Source organism: Cygnus atratus, chromosome 2, assembly GCF_013377495.2.
Source record: "Cygnus atratus isolate AKBS03 ecotype Queensland, Australia chromosome 2, CAtr_DNAZoo_HiC_assembly, whole genome shotgun sequence".
NCBI classification, from domain to species: domain Eukaryota; kingdom Metazoa; phylum Chordata; class Aves; order Anseriformes; family Anatidae; genus Cygnus; species Cygnus atratus.
Genome location: NC_066363.1, coordinates 66,177,877 through 66,199,229, shown reverse-complemented (window position 1 = coordinate 66,199,229; position 21,353 = coordinate 66,177,877). Strand labels below are relative to the sequence as shown.

Sequence of the window (21,353 nt, the reverse complement as noted above, 5' to 3'; positions counted from 1 at the left end):
AAAGACTAAAAACTGGTAGGAAGGAGGAATTATTTATTATTCAATTCTAAGTGACCTTACTTTCACATTGAATTTAATTTAGTTTTTAAGAAAGATAAAAACTGCTTATAGAATTCTTAAAGCATTTTCTTTACAAGATCACTAGTTGTCCATTGTTGATTGTTTCAGCTATTTAAAAGTTCTCATTTGTTATCTTAACATCTTTCAGATGCACTGGGATTCAGTATCACTTTATTAATCATAATGGAAAAAGTCATACATAAATAAAACAATAAAAAGCTCAGAAAGTCTAGAGGAACTGTTAGATTATCCTTGGTTCATAATCTGAAAAAAGTTCTTTGGAATTTATCTGTTCTGCTACAACGTAGTAGAACAGCACTGAAACAAGGAATATTAGCGTTAACCCAGAAAATAAGAATAGTCAGTTTTGTTGTGTTTGTAAAGGAAAGAAAACTCAAGAGAAAAACTCATATGCACCAATTCTGTAAATGCACAGTGAAAATCCATGCTCACTAAAGTGTCAGTGCAGCATGGAAGTGATATTTCAGGAGTGGATCTTGTGATGTATTCTCGAGCTTACAGGAACAGCTTTGAGGTATATCTATCTGGAACTACGAGTGACCAAAACCAAGAGTAAGACGCAATGGTGAGTCTCCACTTTTGTAAAATACTTCATGGTGGCTTCACTCATCAGGCTTCATTATTTTCCTCCAATTCTAACAGATCATCAAGGAATTCCACAACTTCACCCTAGAAAGGATTAAAATGAACAGAAATATGTTAGCCCAGTACTCCAAAATGAGTAGAAAATGCTAGCTGTTTTTCATTAAAACATAAACTGTAATAATTGGTGTTAAACTATTTTTAACACTTTTATATAGAAGCTAGTACAAGTCTATAAAACGCAAATTAATGGCTATATAGGTATAGCCCATGTACTTGGGAGGGACATACAGACCTTAAAAGAAGAAAATGTTACACTTCACGTTAAATTTTCTTGTACTTTTTCAGGTATTCAAATAGACAATGAAATTGTCAAATTTGGAAAGTAGACGCATAAATGTTTAAAGTACCTGTTAAATTAGGAAATTGTTGAAATACTATGAAAAATTAAAGCTTCAAAATTCAAAGCAAAAGTGTTTTGTAAAACCATGAATTTGACTTTGTTATCTGTGTGCTCTAGCAGTTAATGCCCTATGTTACAGCCTTCAAAACACACCTCCATTTTCACCCACGGATCTTGACACGTTATGCTTCAGTGCAACAAAAATATAAAGAACCAGAGATACCAGAATGTTTTCCATACTGGAAACAAATTTAAACTCAGACCACTTTAAATTCAGAACATATTATACTTAAAACCTCCATCATACTAGTACACGATACCAACATAACATAATCCAACTTTCTTTCTTTAAACTGCTCCTGGCATAGTGATATGTCATATACCACAGTCAAACGTCTTCTTGCAGTCAAGCCAGAGTACTTTGGGATGATACTGTCCCCTCAGCTGGAATTTACTGGCTTGTCAACCAAGCTACAGTAACTGAGCAATAACCTGTTGTAATCAGTTTCAACCCAAGGTAACTTCTTCAGCAGTGGTGGAAGGAGCTAACAGTAAATGTGCAGCAGCATCTCCGAATACACAAAAGTGAAGGTAGCAGCACATTTACTTGCACCCTCAGAAATACCAGTATTTTCCTATTTGCCCTCCATGCACAGTTCAGAAACATCACTGCCCGAGTCTGGGCATATTTTCACTTTTTGATTCAACTCAAATACTGAGCTGTAAGAGAGAGGTAGATGCTCAACTTTAAATTTCCAACCTTTCATTCTAATAACTACAATGTTGTGTTAAACTGTTTTAATTTGTTTAAAAAATAAAAATAAAAACTCCTGTTCATCCTTTCTTGACATAAATCTATGTGCTCTAAAAAGGTTAAAAGATTTTTTTTTCCAATACAAATAGTAACTTTCTGACAGAAAAATCAGATTTTTTTTTTAAGTCTGATCAGCTCTTACTCAGTCCCAGATTAAAAATAATCAGAATTCAAAACAGTGGTGCTGAAAGCAAGTCACCCTGTATGGATGTTCATTTCCATTCCCCCTCTTCCCTTCACCCCTTAGTCCAAGTCTTTGCAACTCTATTAGACTTTCTGAGTTTGGTCAACAGAGGCTGCAAACAGTATTTTAGAACGCTAAATAAATTTTAAGCACTTTTTTTAATCTGTGAAAGTATTAATTAGGAGGACAACTCCTTCCAGACACACGCAGTTTGAGACTCAAACTTTTATTGTTTTCTATTCTGATGAAGAAAGAGCCTCATATGCTTGTGGTCAGTGAAAATAAGAAGAAATTGAGATTTTTTTTTGTCTTATTTTGAATACAACAATTATATTATGGGTATGGCAATTAAAAATACTAACATGACATTTTTCAGAAGTGTGATCAGCAAGGAGAGAAATAATGAGAACCAAGCAAATAAAAATAAAAGTGGGAGGAAAGATGGCTTAAGTAACTGCTGCTCCTGTTCCTTGTTTCACAGTTCCACCTTAAAAGACAGTTGAGTTTTTCCAGCTGTGGTTTTAGCAAGTTCTGAGGGATGGCAATTTATTTTTCTTTGAATTTATTCAAAACATCTAAATTTCCAATTCAACAAAAACACATGAAAAAATGCCAACACATTCATATTCCCTGCTTGTCTTTCTTGTTGCAGAAGTCTGGCAACTGGAAAACAGGAATGCAACGTTTCTGCACGCTTTCCTTTGTTAGAAATATTTTGATTACCTAAGGAGCCCAATCATGGGAAGAACTCAGTACCACTTCACAAATTCATATGAAGAAAATAGCCACTAGGCCCAACAGTCACTATGAAAGCATTTTAAAGACAGGAGCAGAGGCACAAAGGACTTAAGGTTTTCTAGCAAAGCTCTTAAAATTGTAGGCATAAGCACGTAGGTGCCTCTTGAAGAACTACAGAGGGGCAGGTCCCATTAAATCTGAACAGATTTACGAGATTGGGAAAACAGGTGTCTACTACAGGGGTCTCGGATCTAATTCAGACAGATTCTCTTACACCTCAGAATCACTGTTGAATGAAAGAATAACACGTTAAAAAGGAATTCTCTTCTTAGTCTACCTCTAAAGACAAACCTCAAAAGGTATGAGCGTGAGAGGTAGGATGAAGGGCATAAACATCTGACTGCATGGCCTAGAACTGAGTATAAGGAAGACAGAGAGATTTCAACATTGTGACCTTGGTAACTCAAGCATGTGGTACACCAATTTATATTATTGTCATGCTCATCAGTAAAGTAAGATATTCCAGAAGACGTAGCAGGTTGTTCAGCCTAGAGAAAAGAAGGCTCTGGGGAGACATTATTGAACCTTCCAATACCTGAATGGAGCCAACAGGACAGCTGGGGAGAGGCACTTTAGCAGAGTGTGCAGTGATAGGACAAGGAGTAATGGCTTTAAACTGAGGAGGAGAGATTTAAATTAGATGTAAGGAAGAAATTCTTTACTGAGAGGGTGGTGAGGCACTGAACAGGCTGCCCAGAGATAAAAGATGGTAATACTACGTCAGAAGAGTTGATCACATTGTCACTCTAACAGCTGTGACCACATTGATCACTGTCCTTGCCCCATTAGCACTGACTTGACACTGCATCACACATTTTGCATGACCAAAGTCAGCAAATACTTCACTGATATTAATTCCAGGGAAAAAGCCTCCTGCACACTGATATCTAATATTAGCTTCATGTTAGCCTGCAGACTTGGAGTCTGAAAATGATTCTCTGATATGATTTAAGCATTCAGTGTGACAGATTTCTTCCTGCTACCTACCTTAAGAGGAAGCACAACAAATTCTACATGCAAAGATGATTGCAAACCCGTAATTCTTCCTGCTTCCAGCTACTAGAGAGAACACCAGCCATCCAGTTCTAATGCAGGTTACATAAATATGCTGCTCAGGCAGTGCTGATGTAAATCAGGTTGTGCAATACATGGCCCACAGCATGATGTAGCTGTCTGGCTGGTAGCTAGTATGTCAATATGTGAAGTCTGACTAAGCATGGGGAAGAGAAGGGTTTGCTGTGAGACCACTGCATGCCTGATAGTTAACGGCAGATGGTGACTGGAAGGCATACTCATGCAGACTGCTTGGTCAGCTGCTGGGAAGCACATCCTCGTTGGCAAGTTGGCCTTCAGTCTACAGTTGCTGCTTCCTGGTTTGTGGCGGTGCCCAACATCATCTGCCAGCATCCCATGACCTACCTCCCCATATGATAAACCCCTTCCCTCTCCCCATCCAGGGACAGTCAGCAGAAAGTGGGAGTGACAAGAAGGATGCACAGGAAAAGATGGGACAGGTATAGCCTGAAATATATCCTCCGCCAGCACCCCATATATCATCCGCCTGAAATACATCATCCGCCAGCACCCCATGACCTACCTCCCCATATGATAAACCCCTTCCCTCTCCCCATCCAGGGACAGTCAGCAGAAAGTGGGAGTGACAAGAAGGATGCACAGGAAAAGATGGGACAGGTATAGCCTGAAATATATCCTCCGCCAGCACCCCATATATCATCCGCCTGAAATACATCATCCGCCAGCACCCCATGACCTACCTCCCCATATGACAAACCCCTTCCCTCTCCCCATCCAGGGACAGTCAGCAGAAAGTGGGAGTGACAAGAAGGATGCATAGGAAAAGATGGGACAGGTATAGCCTGAAATATGGGAGGACATTCAGCAGTAGCATGTTCCCAGATTGGCGTGAATGGCAGGAAGAATCACAGAAGCTGATCAGCTGGAGCCTCCAACTATCTGTTAGATATGCAGATAGAGCACCCTAGGCTTAGATTAACATTTGAACAGAGGCACAAACAGAAAGAACAAGTTTTGTACCACTGTAATTCAAGAAGGTTTTACAGACAGTACATGACTAGGTGAATTATAATAAATACTAAGTTTAAAACAGAGTTCTTAGTCAATGTTGTATAAGCTAACCTAGGGTACTGAAAATGGTGTACAAGCTATTATAAACAAGGCTTACTTGAAAAAGTAAGTCCTAAAAAGGAGGAAAAATGCAGAACTCCTCACTTATTACCACAAGCCAAGTGTCCAAGACCAAGGTACACATTGGGCCAGGGATTGTTACTGACCTTTCCTTATGCAATATTAAATGCTGCATCCACATACATAAAACACAACCTTTTAGAAGAAACATCTGTATTTTGGAGATTACTAGCCACCTATTAAGATAAACAGCAAGGAGGAAAAGCTACCATTACTGGCTCAGTTATGGCCCGCTTGAGACTGATGGTCCAGCACCAACTTTCCTTTTGCCAGCTGCATTTAAAAATAGTAGCAACCAGTTGCAGTTGTACTGCTCACTGACAGACCCCAATGCTTTGTCTTTGTTATTAAGCGTTGCTTTCTGCATAACAAATACTAATCATTCATATGTCCTTGCCTCTAACCACAATCTGTTCTGTCCTTTCTCAATGTGGACTGGAAAAGTTCTGGGAAAAATAGCTTTCATGCAATAACCCATACTTTCCATGCAGATTTGCCGATGGCATTTTATATAGGGATTCCACATGCAGTGAAGTTCAATAGCCTGTTCCTCAGGGAAGAAACAGAGAATACTAAAATAAGTGTTGTAGAATGAATTAGGATCTACATAAAAATATTGTTATGGACATGCATTCATGCCTGATTATCAGTGAATGAGTAAGAAAAAGCCTTTATCCTCACTAATCTTAGAAACCAAGACTTGAGAGACAATACACAGAGAAAGAAGAATTGGCTGGATCTTTGTTTCCTTATAATCTATGACCTAAAAGGAAAATATTTATCCCACAAAATGTCCCCTGGGTGTCCTTCATAGCAAAAGGTCAGATTTTGCAAAAGTTGGAAAAACATAATGACTGGAAACTTGCTCAATAGTGGAGTAACAAATCTGATTCTCTTATGTACTGGGTACAGGTGACTATGTTTCAGTAGCGGGAAGCTTTCAGGGATGCCCTCTGTGACAAGAGGCATGGAGCTGTCCTGTAAGTCAGAAGTAACTATCCTATAATTGCCCTGTTAACTAATTTGAGTAACTAATGGGAGTGGAGACACAGTCAGATTCATGAAAAACAGCAGATTTTGTTCATTCTTTTCTCATGTGTATAGCCTTCAATGACTAATAACCATTTTGTAGGAGAGAAGATAAAGGTTTGATATGGCTGACTGTGGAGGCCATGTGCTTCACAGGCCTGACAGAGGCTGCAAACGCATACCACGCAGCCAACCAACCACTGAGATTTTGGGGAGGAGCTTTTTTTCAGGATACCAGTAAGGTATGTGTCAATGAGTGGCTCAGCCGTGTTGCCCGAAAGGTTTATTCAGCCATCAACCAAGAATAAGTTCCTTGATCTAACCTTCAGTTAAAATATCGGAGTTCCCTGTAACCACCTCAAAGCCCTCCCAGATCCTCCATGAGCAGTAAAAGCCAGACGACATTCCTCACATTCTAGCAGGAAAAAAAACCCTCAATTCTTTGTGTAGAAAAATTTGGTCCTTAACTTGTTTATTTTTCAGATGCTTGGTCAACAGTGTGACCCACTGTCACATGCTTTTAGTGATTTTTAAAATTTTAAAAGAGTTTAGTTGTTCCTTACATGCATGCTAACTACTTTTCTCAAATGTTTTTCCATTTCATTTTTATTATATATTATGAACATGTAACTGTTCTCTCCCCATATACTAGGGGAGATTGCAGTACACTGCAGTGATTACAATAGTATTTTACAGTAAACCAATAAATGTGCTTTTCTCTTAACATTTTTATAATGCCTATAAAAACACGAGTCAATTCAATTTCAGAGAAGCTTCAACATTGCCTTCACTGCACTGAAAACATAAGACTTTTCTGCTTATGCTCTCTTTGCTGCCTTATGCTGTACACAAAAAGTTTAAGAAAATTGGTGGAGGTAAAAATTCCTCCTGATTTCTAATCTAATCCTGCCATTTAAACCCTGCTATGCTTGCAACTTTCCAATGCAGGTGTTTTAAAAGGAAGGAGAAACACCTTTGACTAAGATATATGTTTAATGATAAAAAAGCAAGAGGGAAAAGAAGCTTCTGAAGACAGCCAGCCACACAGGCAATACCCCCAGTAGAAAACGATGATGAAAATAACCCATTTTTATTTTCTTTAAAGAAGCCTATATTGAACAAGGACCGTAACAATGCCAGTTAACTACCACTCTCTCTTAACAGCTGCCACCAGCTCTCTTCAGTGTAGCAGTGCTATTGTAGCTGTTTGGTCTGAGGTCAAAGGCAGTACAGAGTTTCTATGTCTGCACTTACAACCTTCCCTTATGAGTGCACTTGTGTAAATCATTTGAACATATGCAAAAAGTGAGTTAATAAGGCCAAAAATATGTTGTTAGTGATTTCTGAACAGAAAAACAGGCTGAATTCAGCCTATTATTTGCTATCTGTAGTCCACTGGACCCTCACACTTTGATGCTATTCCACATCTTCTCTTTCTACCAGTCATATTAGTTCAACACTCACTTTCCTGTGTGAAAGTCAGAGCCAAGCCAGAGCCAAGCCAGAGGCATGAACAGCCTCCATCTCTCCTAGGTTCTTCAGTCCTATTAAGGGAGGGCGCATAAGCCCATTAACTTTTTCCCAGCAAATGAGAATGATAACTTTCCTAATATGAATATTGTGGGGTAGGGATGTAGAAGATCATAGAATCACTCAGGTTGGAAAATACCTCTAAGATCATCTAGTCCAACCTTTAACCTAGTACTGACTTGGTATATGGCATGACCAAGCCCAGAAATTTTGCTTGTTTAACCCAAACGTAGCCCAGGGTAATGCCACTTCCTTGACACTTCCCCAAAAGGTTAGTTGACGTTTCCACTGTACTTACCTCTTGTAGATTGCAAGGTCATTTATCACTGCACCAGTGAAATGGGCTACAGTTGATGTGCCAACAAATACAGTTTCATGCCAACAAATGAATAAATTTTTTTTCTATATTAAATGCTTAAGATTGAAGATCGTTTTTATAATCCCTTCTTGTAACAAGATACATGGAAAGTCCTCAAAACAGACTGCTTCCCTCCTTCCTTAATTACTCATCCCGTTGTTTTGGAGCAGCAGATGTGAAAGAAGGATAAAATTACAAATGAAGTTTATGCCTAACGTAAGAAAGCATTATGGGCAAAGCATTGTGTTTGCACAAACCATCACAGGAATATAAAAAAGTGATCAAGTATTTACACACCCTGATGGAAACCCCCATCTAGTCCTCATCTAAGCTTAACTTTATAACAATTCTATTAAACTGCATTTCAAAGACGTTTATCCCAATGGAAAGACTTCTCAGTCTTCCTAATTTCTACTAACCTTGCAATGGAATTTTACCTAGTTGTTTTCAGGTCACTAGCATACTGAAGGCAGTACAGACATGTTATTACTTCTCCACTATAAAACATTATCTCTCCCTATATGCTGGATAATATAAAAATTGCAAAGGTGATGTATTTTATAATATAAGCCATTTTTTCTCTTTTCGTTTATAAGTAAAAAACACCTCAGCAGTGCTCAGTGTATGTATGCTGCCTCACACCATGCCTGAAGATAGCTCTTTGCCAATGCCAGCAATGAACTATTCCATCACTTGAAGACTTTTTTAACCTTTAAATGAAAGTTACTGAAAATGAAACAAAATGCAACCCAAAGCCTCCATGACATACTTTAACTTTAGCTGGGGAAGACAAAGAAATGCCTTTTCAACAATTAAACTATTTTTCCTGCACAAAAAAATCCACTTTACATATTTCGAGCCTAATAGTAGTCATTACTTGTCACTTGTCCGTGAATTCCAAGCATTTAAGAAGCAAGACTGGGTGACCAAAATGTTACTGTACAAAACAAAAATAACAGGACTTACTTTTGATAAAAAAATGTAATTTAAGTGGTTACTTACGAACCAAATTATGAAAATTTTAAAATGGAATTTAAACATTTCAGAAAAAAAAAAGTGTGTGGGGGGGTGTTAAATATATAGTACTTCTCTGCCCCCTGGTGTTATAGCTTGCAAAGTGAATTTACCTTTGGGGGCTGGGTGCAATTACATTTAGTCTTGTGTTAATATTGCCCATTATTCTTTTAAATTGTATGTAAGTGATCTAATGCTCTTTGGGTTTGTTTCTTATATTCATTTACAAAACAAAAATTTATGATAAATTGGTTACAGTTACAAGAAGATTTCTCCATATTAGATAAATCTCAGACTTCTAATTATGCATCATCTTCATTTTAATGTGATTGATGTTGGTTTTTTTTTTATTTTGTTTTGTTTTTTTTTACCATCAATTCCTCTCCAGAAAACTCACCTCATCATCATCCATTAGATGTTCCTTCGTGAATTCATACATTTCCAACTGGAGTGTGGTTATGTTGTGATACCGAACTGCATCCTACCAAAAACAAATTTGCTATGTTAATTTAGGGTAGTAAGACAAGGGAGTGTCATCGCACGTCATCTGAAACTATTCCAGTGAAGCTAGAGCCAGGCTCAAGAGAATGTAGATCCCAAAGGGTTTAAAATGTTTTAGAAAGGAAACAGCAGAACAGCAAGCAGTATATCCAATGTCTTCTGCAGATCCTTCTAAGCATAAACTCCATCAGTGTGAGAAGAACAAAGCACTCTCCTCTTTCTCATGTTTCAAAGCATTGGCGAGTCTGAGGATAAGGAATGAGACTGCCAGAGCTGAGCAGCAGCCTGTGCCTGCATTCCAGTGGGCTTTGGACGTGAGAAAGCCTCCATCTCCCTGCATGCTGGCATATGACAGCAGGCAGTTCTGGGAAAAGGAGACACTAAGCTATTTTACATTATAATGACTCACCACCCTGGGCTGGAGTCTGAGGACAGGAAATTCTGTAAGGCTACCTACCTACCTGTCCCTCCTCACTTCCCTCGGTGTTTGCCTGGACAGCACAGTTTAGCTCAGTCACTTACTCTCAGATTGATGAATGCTGCAAGTAATCTACTTTGATTATCCCATTTAGAACTTTTCAGGGAGGAAAACAGGAGACTTCCTCTTTCACAAGGACGTCTAAGGCTTAGTGCCAGAGCCAAATGCTGCTGTCACTCTGGTACCACTTTGTGAAAATAAACCAGAGACATTATGGTTTTCATGGCAAGTGATTAGGACAGCAAGCAACTTCTGTTCATAGTTAGATGGATCAAAGTACACCAAAATACAGCTGTATGCATTTGATACTTAATATTTAAAAATTAAATTATCTGTAGCCTCAACTCCTGAGAAGTTATCAATGAAACACTCAGAGTTAATGTGTAGGGCCCTTGTTCTGTCCTCTCTGCACACATATGCCAAATCTGTTTGCGGTCTGCAGTTTTATACTGCTCCTACCCCTCACTCATACTGATGTCAAACACTGTCTCCAGTATGGCTACAAATTGCAGTTCTGTTCCCAAAAGTAGCAACAAAGGAATGGTCACTCTCCCCTTTGAGCTCAGACTCACTGCTACTGCTGCCTGAAAGAACCAAATACCTTTTCTCTCTCTTCTGTCTCTGTTGGCCCTGCAGAGCGGCCTTGGTTTCCAGCACACAAATAAGGTGTGCTGCACAAAACTCATCAGCTGCCCACAAACAAAAAATGCTTAACTCATATGTACTGATATTTTTGACTCAAGCTGACTGGCCTAAGAGGAAGGGAAGTGTTATCAAATTATTACAGAGAAAGAAAAGGCATTAAATTCAATTTGTGGAGCATGCCATATGCTAACTACTTGTATAGCATATACCACTGATGCCTAAGGAGTCACAGAAGTGTCACAAAGCAGTTAATTCAGCTGCATGACATGAATCCTGGTAACAAGAAATGACAAAAAATCCAACTTGATCATCATAGTCCAGATTGCAGAAATCCAGAAACACAGCAAAGATATTTTTACATGTACCTTGGACATGGACATTTAAAAACAGCATTGAAAACCAGTTTTAAGAATTATTTTTCAAACTCAAATCATAATCCCTGGATGTTTCTATAGCATTTTAAATAATTCACATACCGATCTGGGCTGAAAATCCTCTTCTTGAAGTCCCCATTTGTCTTTGTGGTACTGATAATAGACCATGTTCTGTTTCATTACTTCATCTTTCTGGTCAAACAGAAGGTAACTAGCAGCACAAGAGGCTGCATTCTTCATGTCATTCACTAATTAATAAACAAAAAAAATAAATCCAGACAAGGTAAGTAAACAAAACAGAGAGAATCCCCTTTATTATCTCCATTCCAAAAAACTCTGAGGGAAACAGGAACCATTTTCCACCTTCCCAACAGCTGTATTAAAAAAAAAAAAAAGCTTCCCAGAAAGAATATGCTATTTTTGTGTTCTGAAACAGGTTAAGTCCATGATTCAAAAATGGGGACTTACCTTACACAAGCTTATGACTGTAAGAGTCAGGTCATGGACAAGAGCAATACAAGATGCTTGACTGCCCTAAGACATACCTCCTTCCTCTTCTTAGGTCAAATGGGGTAACTTACCATCAACACAGAATGTGATTTTCCTAAGACACTAACTTCTTGTGATGGTTTTCTAAGACAATCCTAACCAAATGTCCCTCCCAAGTATTCTAGTATCAGCGAGGTATCAACCTACAGCTTGGGTGATCCCTACTCTGGCATTTCTTAAAAAAACAAAGAAACAAAGAAAAAATAAACAAAACCAATTTTACTAAAATTGACAATGACAGAAAAGTCAATATATGAAACGTAGTCAAACAACATATGTAAAAAGTCATTAATGGCTTGGTTCTACATGGCTGGATATGTCTTTCCTTTGATATTGGAACACAGTGGAATAGCTTTAAGGGCTGCATGTGTTCTTTATGGTGCAGGCAGCTCCTCCAGAAACCACAAAACTCATTGAATGATTTACCTATCAAATATATAATCACTGAGCACCAGAACACTATCATTTCTGTTAAGTGGGCCCCTCTTTCTTTACAACACAGGTAGCCCTGAGAGAGGGAGTTAGGAGAATCTTATCAAGTAGAGATAGAGCGCTGACGTCATTAAACTAGGATGCTACTTAGTGTCTTTTCTAACTATGGTGAATTGTGCAAATTAACTAAAGCAAGAAGCCTTGGACCCCTTACCAAGGTCAGTCTCCTAATAAGAGTGTGAGCCTATCTTAAGAAACTGGTAGAAACTGGTCCTGCGGATGGACAAGAGCCAAGGAACAACTGATTCTGCGCAAAGACAAGAGGTCAACTAGCAGTGATGAGGTAGAGTCATCAATCTTAATCCCCAAGACCACTGACGACCACCACCAGAACACACTGCGCAAGCGCAGATGGGAGGAGTTTATGGAAATGACTCCTTGGAACTAATTTTAATACGAAGTGAGGACAGGTTAGGAATATGTATAGGCGTATTGTGAAACTTCATGAATATGTAACTCTTTACTGCATATAACCAAGGCAAGTTGCCGCATCAGGCACGCATGACTTTGGCGGGACTACCCCCCCCGCCCCGTGCTGCCCAGCGCTGAATAAACATACCTACTTTACAATCTTACTGATTGTGGAGTCCGTTTTCCGCAAGTCAGCCCCACACACTCTATTCTAATGGGATTATGAGAATCCACTAAGAAAAAGAGAATGCTATGAAATACTCCATAGGTTTGTCTTGCGAGAAATTCTGAATAGTAAATTGAGAATTTAGTATTCATTCAATAGCTGCTGTTATGTTAAATGTGTTTTGTTGAGGTCACAGTCTTTCTTCTTACTGAATGAGTTAGAAGTTTAAGAAAACTGTTCTCATTAGAGCTATACAATCAGCTGCTTAACAACCACATGGGCCCCAAAGCTTGACCGCTGTGGCGTTCTGGCACAAGTCTGGATTTTTTTTGTACATAGGTACACAAAACATGTCAGAGTCCTTGCATGCATTCTGGTGCATAGGATGCTATTTACCCTAAGATGTCATACTACGGTTTACTTCAAAAAGGCATAAGAGCTGGTGCACTATTTATATATATACACAATACATATGATGAACGTTTAACATTTATATGGAATTCTGAAAAGTGTAAGTAACTTGTGCTGGCAGTAGATATAAAAAATGAGGGACGGTAATGCATCAGATCACACTCTGTAACTGTCCCATTTTTCCAACACCCAAGTGGAGACCAGTCACAACCAAGAATGTCTTAAAACAGAGGGGCTTAGCCTGAGCAGAATGCAGCCTTTATGGGACTTATATTCAGCAATTCATTATGTCATGGACAATTTTATGAGCCAGAGATCATGCTTATGTCCTATGCCTACAGTTACATGGAAAGAAAAAAAACATATGCACCTCAGAATTTCAGCTTTGGAATAGGCAAAAATGCAGATTCTGGAGACTATTATTTACATTCTAAAGCATTAGAACTAGAGGGAAAAGACCAGTAATAGAAACTCTCCCACACCATCCCAATGTTATTTAAGCACATTAAATCACTACTTACATTTATAATATGCAAATTGTAAGTAATGGTACATGGTGGCCACAAATTTCTCGACAACAAAGCCTCCTATAATGGGTGTCAGATTACTCTCACACTGCACTTTGCATGCAAGGACTTCAATATAATGATCTATAAGGAAGAAAACAAAAACATGGGATATGAGTAGAGCACAGTGAACTGTTATAACCCCTCCTATTAACTACCCATTAAAATTTGGCCTTATAATGCTCTCCTATGTCCTGTGCATCCGGATCTTGCTGCTTGGAAATAGTGAGCATCTACAACTCCATCTGGAGTACATATCAAATGCTGGTGCTCAGCTCTTCTCTTAAAACCAGTAGGATCAGGCCTCCAAATCCATCAAAATCACAATTCCTAACTAAGCAGTTAGGTTTCAGTGACACCTACAGGCAGTTTGAGGTGGTAGGTTTTATAAACTGTTACAGAGTACTGCATTATTTCCTTACTGTGAACTTAACAGCGTTGTTTTTGAGAGCCATTACAATTTCATTAAATTATTTCATAATTAAGGTCCACATGCTACTGAGTACAACTGCATCACAGAGAAAGGCACCGGGTGATTGCAAAATAAACATCCGGAGAGAGCTGTGTTTTGTGACAGCTGTTTGGATGTTCTAATAGAACATGTTCTGATAGACATGGACAGATGCTGCACATTACAAAATAACTTAAATCCAAGAAGGTTTAAGATCACATGCTTATCCAGTCTGCAAAGCTTGGTACAATGGGATAGGATTAGAGACGATTTTATCTTCAAGAAAATACATTCCAAGAAGATATGTTCCAAGAAAAGCTTCCACCAAAGAATTCCAAGCCTTTTCAGGACATATAAAATCAAGCAACAACACTGAACAGAAATATTTTAAAGCCTTAGTTTCCCTGTTTGCCATATTTGGCAGGTGAAGCAAGTTACCTAAGCTTGTGCAGCAAGCCTCTGACAAAGGCAAAAAAAAAAACAACGCAAAGGCCCCTTCCCCTGTTTTCATCTCTGACAACTCCTATCACAAAGAATACTAAAGCTAACTGAAAATGCTCGGCCAAATTAAATTACCAGACCCCTCTTTTACAAGAGTAGTGGAGGCACCAGACACAACAGTGTTAGCCTCCAGCTACCACTTTTATAGATAAATAGGCACCTAATGCAATCACCAAATACTTACAGTTAATGTATTTTGCTACATCTACTTTCTACAATAAAATCTTGGAGACAGGATATGTGTTCCTGGAGCAAGAGCATAGTTCAATGCACACTTTTCAGCTGTGGAAGTAAATTTGATTTTTCTTATCTCAAGAACAAAATATTTGAAAAGCACTGCCCATGGCTGTGATGACACCATGTGGTACTCCTACCTTCGCATCTCACCACTATGACTGGAATTGTCTGTTCCTTCCAAGAAGAAAGAGGAACAGCAGCAAGTGCTGCAAAGACAGCCTTACAGACACCCTTTACAGCAGTTTGGGGGTGATTCTGATATCAGGGCTCTGACCCACTAGGGAAGAAAGCCTGTGTTTCATGGTTTACTGCCTGTGATTTGATCTCCACTTCTTATTTGCTGCCCTAGGCATCTGCCAGCCTTGCTGAAGCAAGGCTAGAGGAATAACCTGCAGTCATTATTCCATGGCAACATTACAGGTGGATATCAACTCCACACTGTGGAGCTGCTCTTGTACTTCTCCCCTCACCAACTCATCTAGTGGCTCTAGGACAAAATGTTGGCCTGGCTTTCCTTGTGGCAACTTAGAAATTCTGTTGCATTTTTCACATCTTTAAGTTTGTTGAGAAAACATGCAGGCATTCTCCACACAAATATTGTCAACAACACTGAGCCCATGGAGCAACAACAGTGGAGAAATTACTTTTTTCTTTCACTACAGAAGAACATAGGAAATGTGTACGTCCCATTTTGACAATCAAAAAGATGGAATCTCATTTTCTTTGAGAAGTAATATTTTTTAAGCCATACACTTGAAAAAGAAATCTTATTTGCTAGCAAAACTCTACTGTAGGAAAGATGAAAAATAGCCAACAGATACTTGTCATATTTAAGAAAAAGGAAACATATATCAACAATAATGCACAATTCACAAAGCAGATTTTGAAGGCAAGCTAACCGCTGAGCCTCAAATACAGACAAAATATTGGAAGTCAAGTGATCTGTCTGGATAACTATTGCTAGCTGGATAAAAGAGTTCTTATTTACACATCTATGTTATCCTAACACACTTATGCATATTAATATATTAATACGTTAATATATTATTGTATGTTAACACAAGAACTCTTTGTTCCTATTTTCTATTTTCTCACTTATGTTACTTTTAAAAAAAAAAGGTAAACAGGTAAATAGGAAAAAAAAAGGTAAACAGGAATTCAAGAACTTTCTAGTGACTCTAACAAACTCAGATGGCCCAAGCTAAGCAGGGGGCACCATGAGCAATTCCCACTGCAAGCTAAGGAAGAGGGACTTCGGTAGCTGATCCTATGGAGAAAACAAAATGCACTTTCAGGACTTCTTTCTTTACTGTTTCCTAACCACTCACCTGCAATAGAGAGATAGAAGTCTTTAAAATCTATGATCTCTCGGGAGCCTTCACAGGCTGCTATACAGTCATCATAGGCTTTGAAGAAATCAGGAAGAGCAAGTTCCATATCTGAGACTGACGTTCTCCAGTTGTCACCATTGTATGCTCTGACAGCCCTGACAAAGAGATTCTGAAAAATCGGCAGGAATGAAAACTAGCACTAACTGACCTGTAGAAAGCTGCACGTAAGTTCAAATACAGTAAGTGATGTCTCAGCATTTCTGAATTACTCCATAAACTGTTATTCAATTAATATGAGGACAACAAACACAGATGATGAATGGATTTTATCAGATATTTCCTAGATATCAGAGTATGTAATTCCATCTCAGATAAACAGAAAAACCTGCTGGACAGAGGTAGCAGTGTGATTCTAAAGCACAGATTTTGACAGAGATTTTCAATGGAATCTAAACACCAAAAGTTCTACTTAGTTTAAGCTTTCATGCATTTTAGCAACTCTTTGCACTTACTTAGCTCTATTAGTTTATCTGCACATAATAGCTTTCAGGTATGTCACTTTACATGATTTTCTGTGACTTGTGGAACAGTGAAGACCACAAGAAGTGAGAAGTACTGTATGCATTAAGAAAGAAGAACAGAAATGACTGAGGAAGACAGGAAGAGCTGAGAACATGTAAGCAAATGAGATCCTTGAATCTCACACAATAAGGGAAGTAACAAAACAGTTCCAAAAGACAAGACTGTGAATAAAAAGCATACCTCATAAGGCTTTGTCTCCAAGTCTTTAATATGCTCCTCAGCATCAGGCATGCTCTTGTAGTATGCCATATTTCTTTGCATCATTTCATCATCTGGATGCTTCAGAAGAAATGTATGAGCTGCTGCAATAGCTTTTGGAAGATTATTAGCCTAAATGGGGTGGGAGAAGGGGTGGGGGGAAGGGTTAATTGGGGGCAAAAGTTTCCCACTTTTTGTCAATAAACTTTCCTGCAGCATCTATATTCCCAAGCTTATTTCTGCTGAAACCTCAGTCTCAGCAGATATGGTACAGTGAAACTGATGTAATGCTTCTCAGTTTTACAACTAGCTGCACCACTGCGAACATTTCATCGTGTTTTGTTTTTTTTTTTTTAAGTCTATTGTCGTTTCAAATAGCATAGATGATTGTAAGTCAAAAAGTATTTTTTCCCCTTCCTATTCCCATTCATAAAGCTGACAAAACACAAAATTATACTATTGCTTGTATGTAGGATTAATTGCATAGCTATTACTGATGACAGCCTGTGGATACTTGGCAGGTGTCATCACTTTTCATGGTGTTTATGTAGCTTATTTGCCTAGCAGCAGAGAATACAATTTTACAATAATGTATCTTCCTGATGGTGTTATGGATTTAGAGCAAACAGCAGTTACTTGCTCAATAATTGTTTCTAATGTACTATGTGATTTTTTGTACCCATTTTAAAACTAAATTCAAACTCCACTAGAGATATTTTGTGAAGTATGTATTACTCATTTACAACTGCATATGCCAAATATATATGTACTTCTACACTTGTGCCTATATTTTATATATATGCATATTTTATAAAATATATAGTATATATACACATTTATGAAAAGTGAGACTGTGAAAGTAAGTCTTAAGTATTTGTGAAATGCTAAACCCTTCTCTCTTGTAAGCCAAGATCCAGATCAACCCATCCAGTCTATTGATGTGTAGGTGATAAAAGAGTTCCACCTAACATCTCAAATAGCTTATTGAAGCATATCTATAAAGCTATGAGCAAGAATCACAAGCATGCATGCACATGCACTGTTCTTTTTGCATCCATACAAGGAACTCTTTCATTTCAGGAAGAAACTTGAGAGACTACTACACCAAAGAAACACTTCAACCCTAATATCAGCTCTTGCTGCTGTGCTGCTGTAAGTGCCAAAGCACTGGAACTATTCCAGCTGCACTTCCTGTCTGTCCCAAAACTACGTGCTTCCCAGTCAGCCTGCATGTTGCTAAATGCAAAGGGAAATCTCAGCTGCACTTTTGTCAAATGCATAAATCCTCTTGTGTTTGGTGCTTTAACCCTATTTGCTGGTAGGCTGATGAATCCCTAATTTTTGCTTAGTCCATGATTACTCTTGGCTTCAACTTTCACCACTAAAAAAGGGAAAAAAAAAAGAAAAAAAAAAGGTTTTGTAGAAACACATTCCAAAGAAAACTTGGTGGCTACAAGACAGCTCCCTCCAGAGAAACAAGCAGCAGCATAGAAATATTGGCTCCCAGAATCACCTAAGACATGGCAAAATTTCATTCTTGAACCCACATGAACAAATACATGGTCACTTAAAAAAATTATCCTACACCTTCTTTCTACATTATAAATGATGTTATGGATGAAAAAAAACAAGTGACATTCCTTCACAGCCAGGAAAAAGTCCCTTGTATGTAGCAGTTTGTATTTTTAGAAGGCCCATTCAAAATGCTCCAAGTGAGTGACAAGAGCTCAGAGCTGGACTACAATATGATAACAAAGACAATATAAACAACAGATAGTGAAGAGAGAAACACCAAACCACACCTCACAAATCTACTGTAAATGTGACTGAAAAACAGTTTAAAGGGAGAGGGAAATATTTCTCCAATTTCTCAGATTCACACCTGCCAGTCATTTAAGTGTATCAGAAACAGTAAGTAGGAATGACTTGCGTCGTTCCTGACATATTCCGTATTACTTACATGATATGTACATTGCAAACCTTGTACGTTCCACAGGAGGAATGAATAGTTAAAGTAAGAAAGACAGTAAATGGAAACATTTGTGGTGACATCATTTTGGTATCTGCATATAGCTTTGCGAAGAGTGCCTGCCCACTCTCTTATTCAAAGGAAATGTCCCCTGTTTGATACCTTCTACTCTCTGTGTAGAGAAGCTTTAATGTTCTTCTGTACAGTCTTAGGGATAGCTTCAAATTCCCAGAATTACGCTGGTGTGACACAGTGCATGTGGATACTGTTAATTAGTGTTTTACAACAATGTGTTTCCCTGTTTTGGTTTATATAACTTTGGGAAGCAATTCAAAAATTTCATAAGTTTTTCTCCTACAAGACACAGCAACAGTTAAAAAGGTGTGTATTTTAAAGCAGCAATCTCAAAAGGAATGTGCAAGCGTAAATCCTTGTATAACTAATATTGGGATATACTGGAACCAAATCTCTAAAAGAAAAGGCAATCTAAACAAAAGTGTTCAGCTTATTTTCTTCTCCCACAGATGTCCCCTTTCTTTGAAACGCAAGTTATTGCAGTATCTGAAGGGATGGAATGAGGACCTTGATTTAGGGAACAAAAGATCACAGAATCGTCTAGGTTGGAAGAGACCTCCAAGATCATCTAGTCCAACCTCTGACCTAACACTAACAAGACCTCCACTAAACCATATCACTAAGGACTACATCTAAACGTCTTTTAAAGACCTCCAGGGATGGCGACTCAACCACTTCCCTGGGCAGTCCATTCCAATGCCTAACAACCCTTTCAGTAAAGAAGTTCTTCCTAATATCCAACCTAAACCTCCCCTGGTGCAACTTTAGCCCATTCCCCCTCATCCTGCCACCAGGCATGTGGGAGAATAGACCAACCCCCACCTCGCTACAGCCTCCTTTAAGGTACCTATAGAGAGCGATGAGGTCTCCCCTGAGCCTCCTCTTCTCCAGGCTAAACAACCCCAGTTCCCTCAGCCGCTCCTCGTAAGACTTGTTCTCCAGACCCCTCACCAGCTTCGTCGCCCTTCTCTGGACTCTCTCGAGCACCTTGATGTCCTTCTTGTAGCGAGGGGCCCAAAACTGAACACAGTACTCGAGGTGCGGCCTCACCAGAGCCAAGTACAGGGGGACAATCACCTCCCTAGACCTGCTGGCCACACTGCTTCTTATACAGGCCAGGATGCTGTTGGCCTTCTTGGCCACCTGAGCACACTGCTGGCTTATAAAAAGATGAAGAGTGGGAAAATTGTGAAATAGATCTTGGTCAAGAGGGTGGCGAAAAGCTAGAGAAAAATAATGAGAGGTGTTAAAAGAGTTGTCACCAGTCTTGGCAGACCCAAGAGAAGAAGGTAAATACCATTCCAGGGCAAATATTAGTGTCATACTTCGACAGCCAATTTCGCTTTATTTAACCTTACTGTGGCTGTAACAACACTGGAGTTTTGCGGGCATCATGCAAGTCACACCGGGGGCTGCTGTACTTGGAAGAACTGGACCGGAAGTGCGCACACAAAGAAGTTGGGCACGCTGGGGTAGAAGAGCACTTGCAGTAGCAGAAAAGAAGCAGAGAAGAGTACTTGCAATAGCATAATCTTGACACGAAGGGTCTGGAAAAGGTTTTAAACAAAGTCAGAAGCAAGTAAGAGAGATGGAAAGATGAGAGGGCTGCACAGCAGCAGGATAAAGAGGAAGGGTCCCATGGCATGGGAGGAACTGAAGGCCAATCCAGGGGTTGCACTGGATGAGGTGTGAAAAGGGCGAAGAAGAAGCCGGGTGAGGAAGGAGCCGGGTGCCATTTTGTGGGCAAGCACGGGATAACCGAGACACAAAGCAGTCCCCAGCGGGTGACATGGGGCAGGCAGGCAGCTCCCCGGCGGGCCTCACCTTGAAGTAGGCGAACTGCAGGTACTTGTAGGGCTCTCGGCGCTGGAACTCCTCGAGCAGGTCGCGGCCGGGCTGGGCCTGGCGGAAGGCGGGCAGCCCTTGCTTGCAGCGCCGCAAGCACTGCGCCCGCCGCAGCACGCCGGCCAGCAGCCGCAGCTCGGCCAGCTCCCCCCCGGCGCCGGGGGGCGGCCCGGCGGCGCTGCAGTTGCGGTGGCAGAAGGCCTCGCTGTCGCGGAGCAGGCGGTAGAGCCGCATGCTCACCTCCAGGTAGTTGACGCTCTCGGGCCAGTTCTCAGTGCTGTACTGGTCCAGGCCATAGCGGTAGGCGGACTCGAGCGGCATCAGCTCGTCCCGAGGGAAGCTGCGAAAGCTGTACCGCTCGTACTGAGCCCCCACCGCCGCCAGGAGCGCCGCCAACGCCAGCCACATCGCTGCGCCAGTGGGACACGGCCGGGCCCCACGTCACCGGGACGGGACGGGACGGGACGGGACGGGAGGCGGTGGAAGGCGGCCCGGCCCCGGGGAGGGGCTACGGCTCCAGAGGCGGTGGGAGGGGGAACCTCCCCTCCCCTA

General features: G+C 40.0%; 1 protein-coding gene across 1 annotated transcript; it reads right to left on the bottom strand.

Moving 5' to 3' along the window:
• Positions 1-13: 13 nt before the first annotated feature.
• CRTAP (cartilage associated protein) lies at positions 14-21,295 on the bottom strand. Its single transcript, XM_035568864.1, has 7 exons — positions 20,781-21,295; positions 16,895-17,044; positions 16,130-16,301; positions 13,568-13,696; positions 11,120-11,265; positions 9,417-9,500; positions 14-750 (listed from the first exon to the last, which is right to left on the bottom strand). The coding sequence occupies exons 1-7, from the start codon at positions 21,207-21,209 to the stop codon at positions 691-693; spliced, it is 1,170 nt and encodes a 389-aa protein (XP_035424757.1). The 5' UTR covers positions 21,210-21,295; the 3' UTR covers positions 14-690.
• Positions 21,296-21,353: the final 58 nt, after the last annotated feature.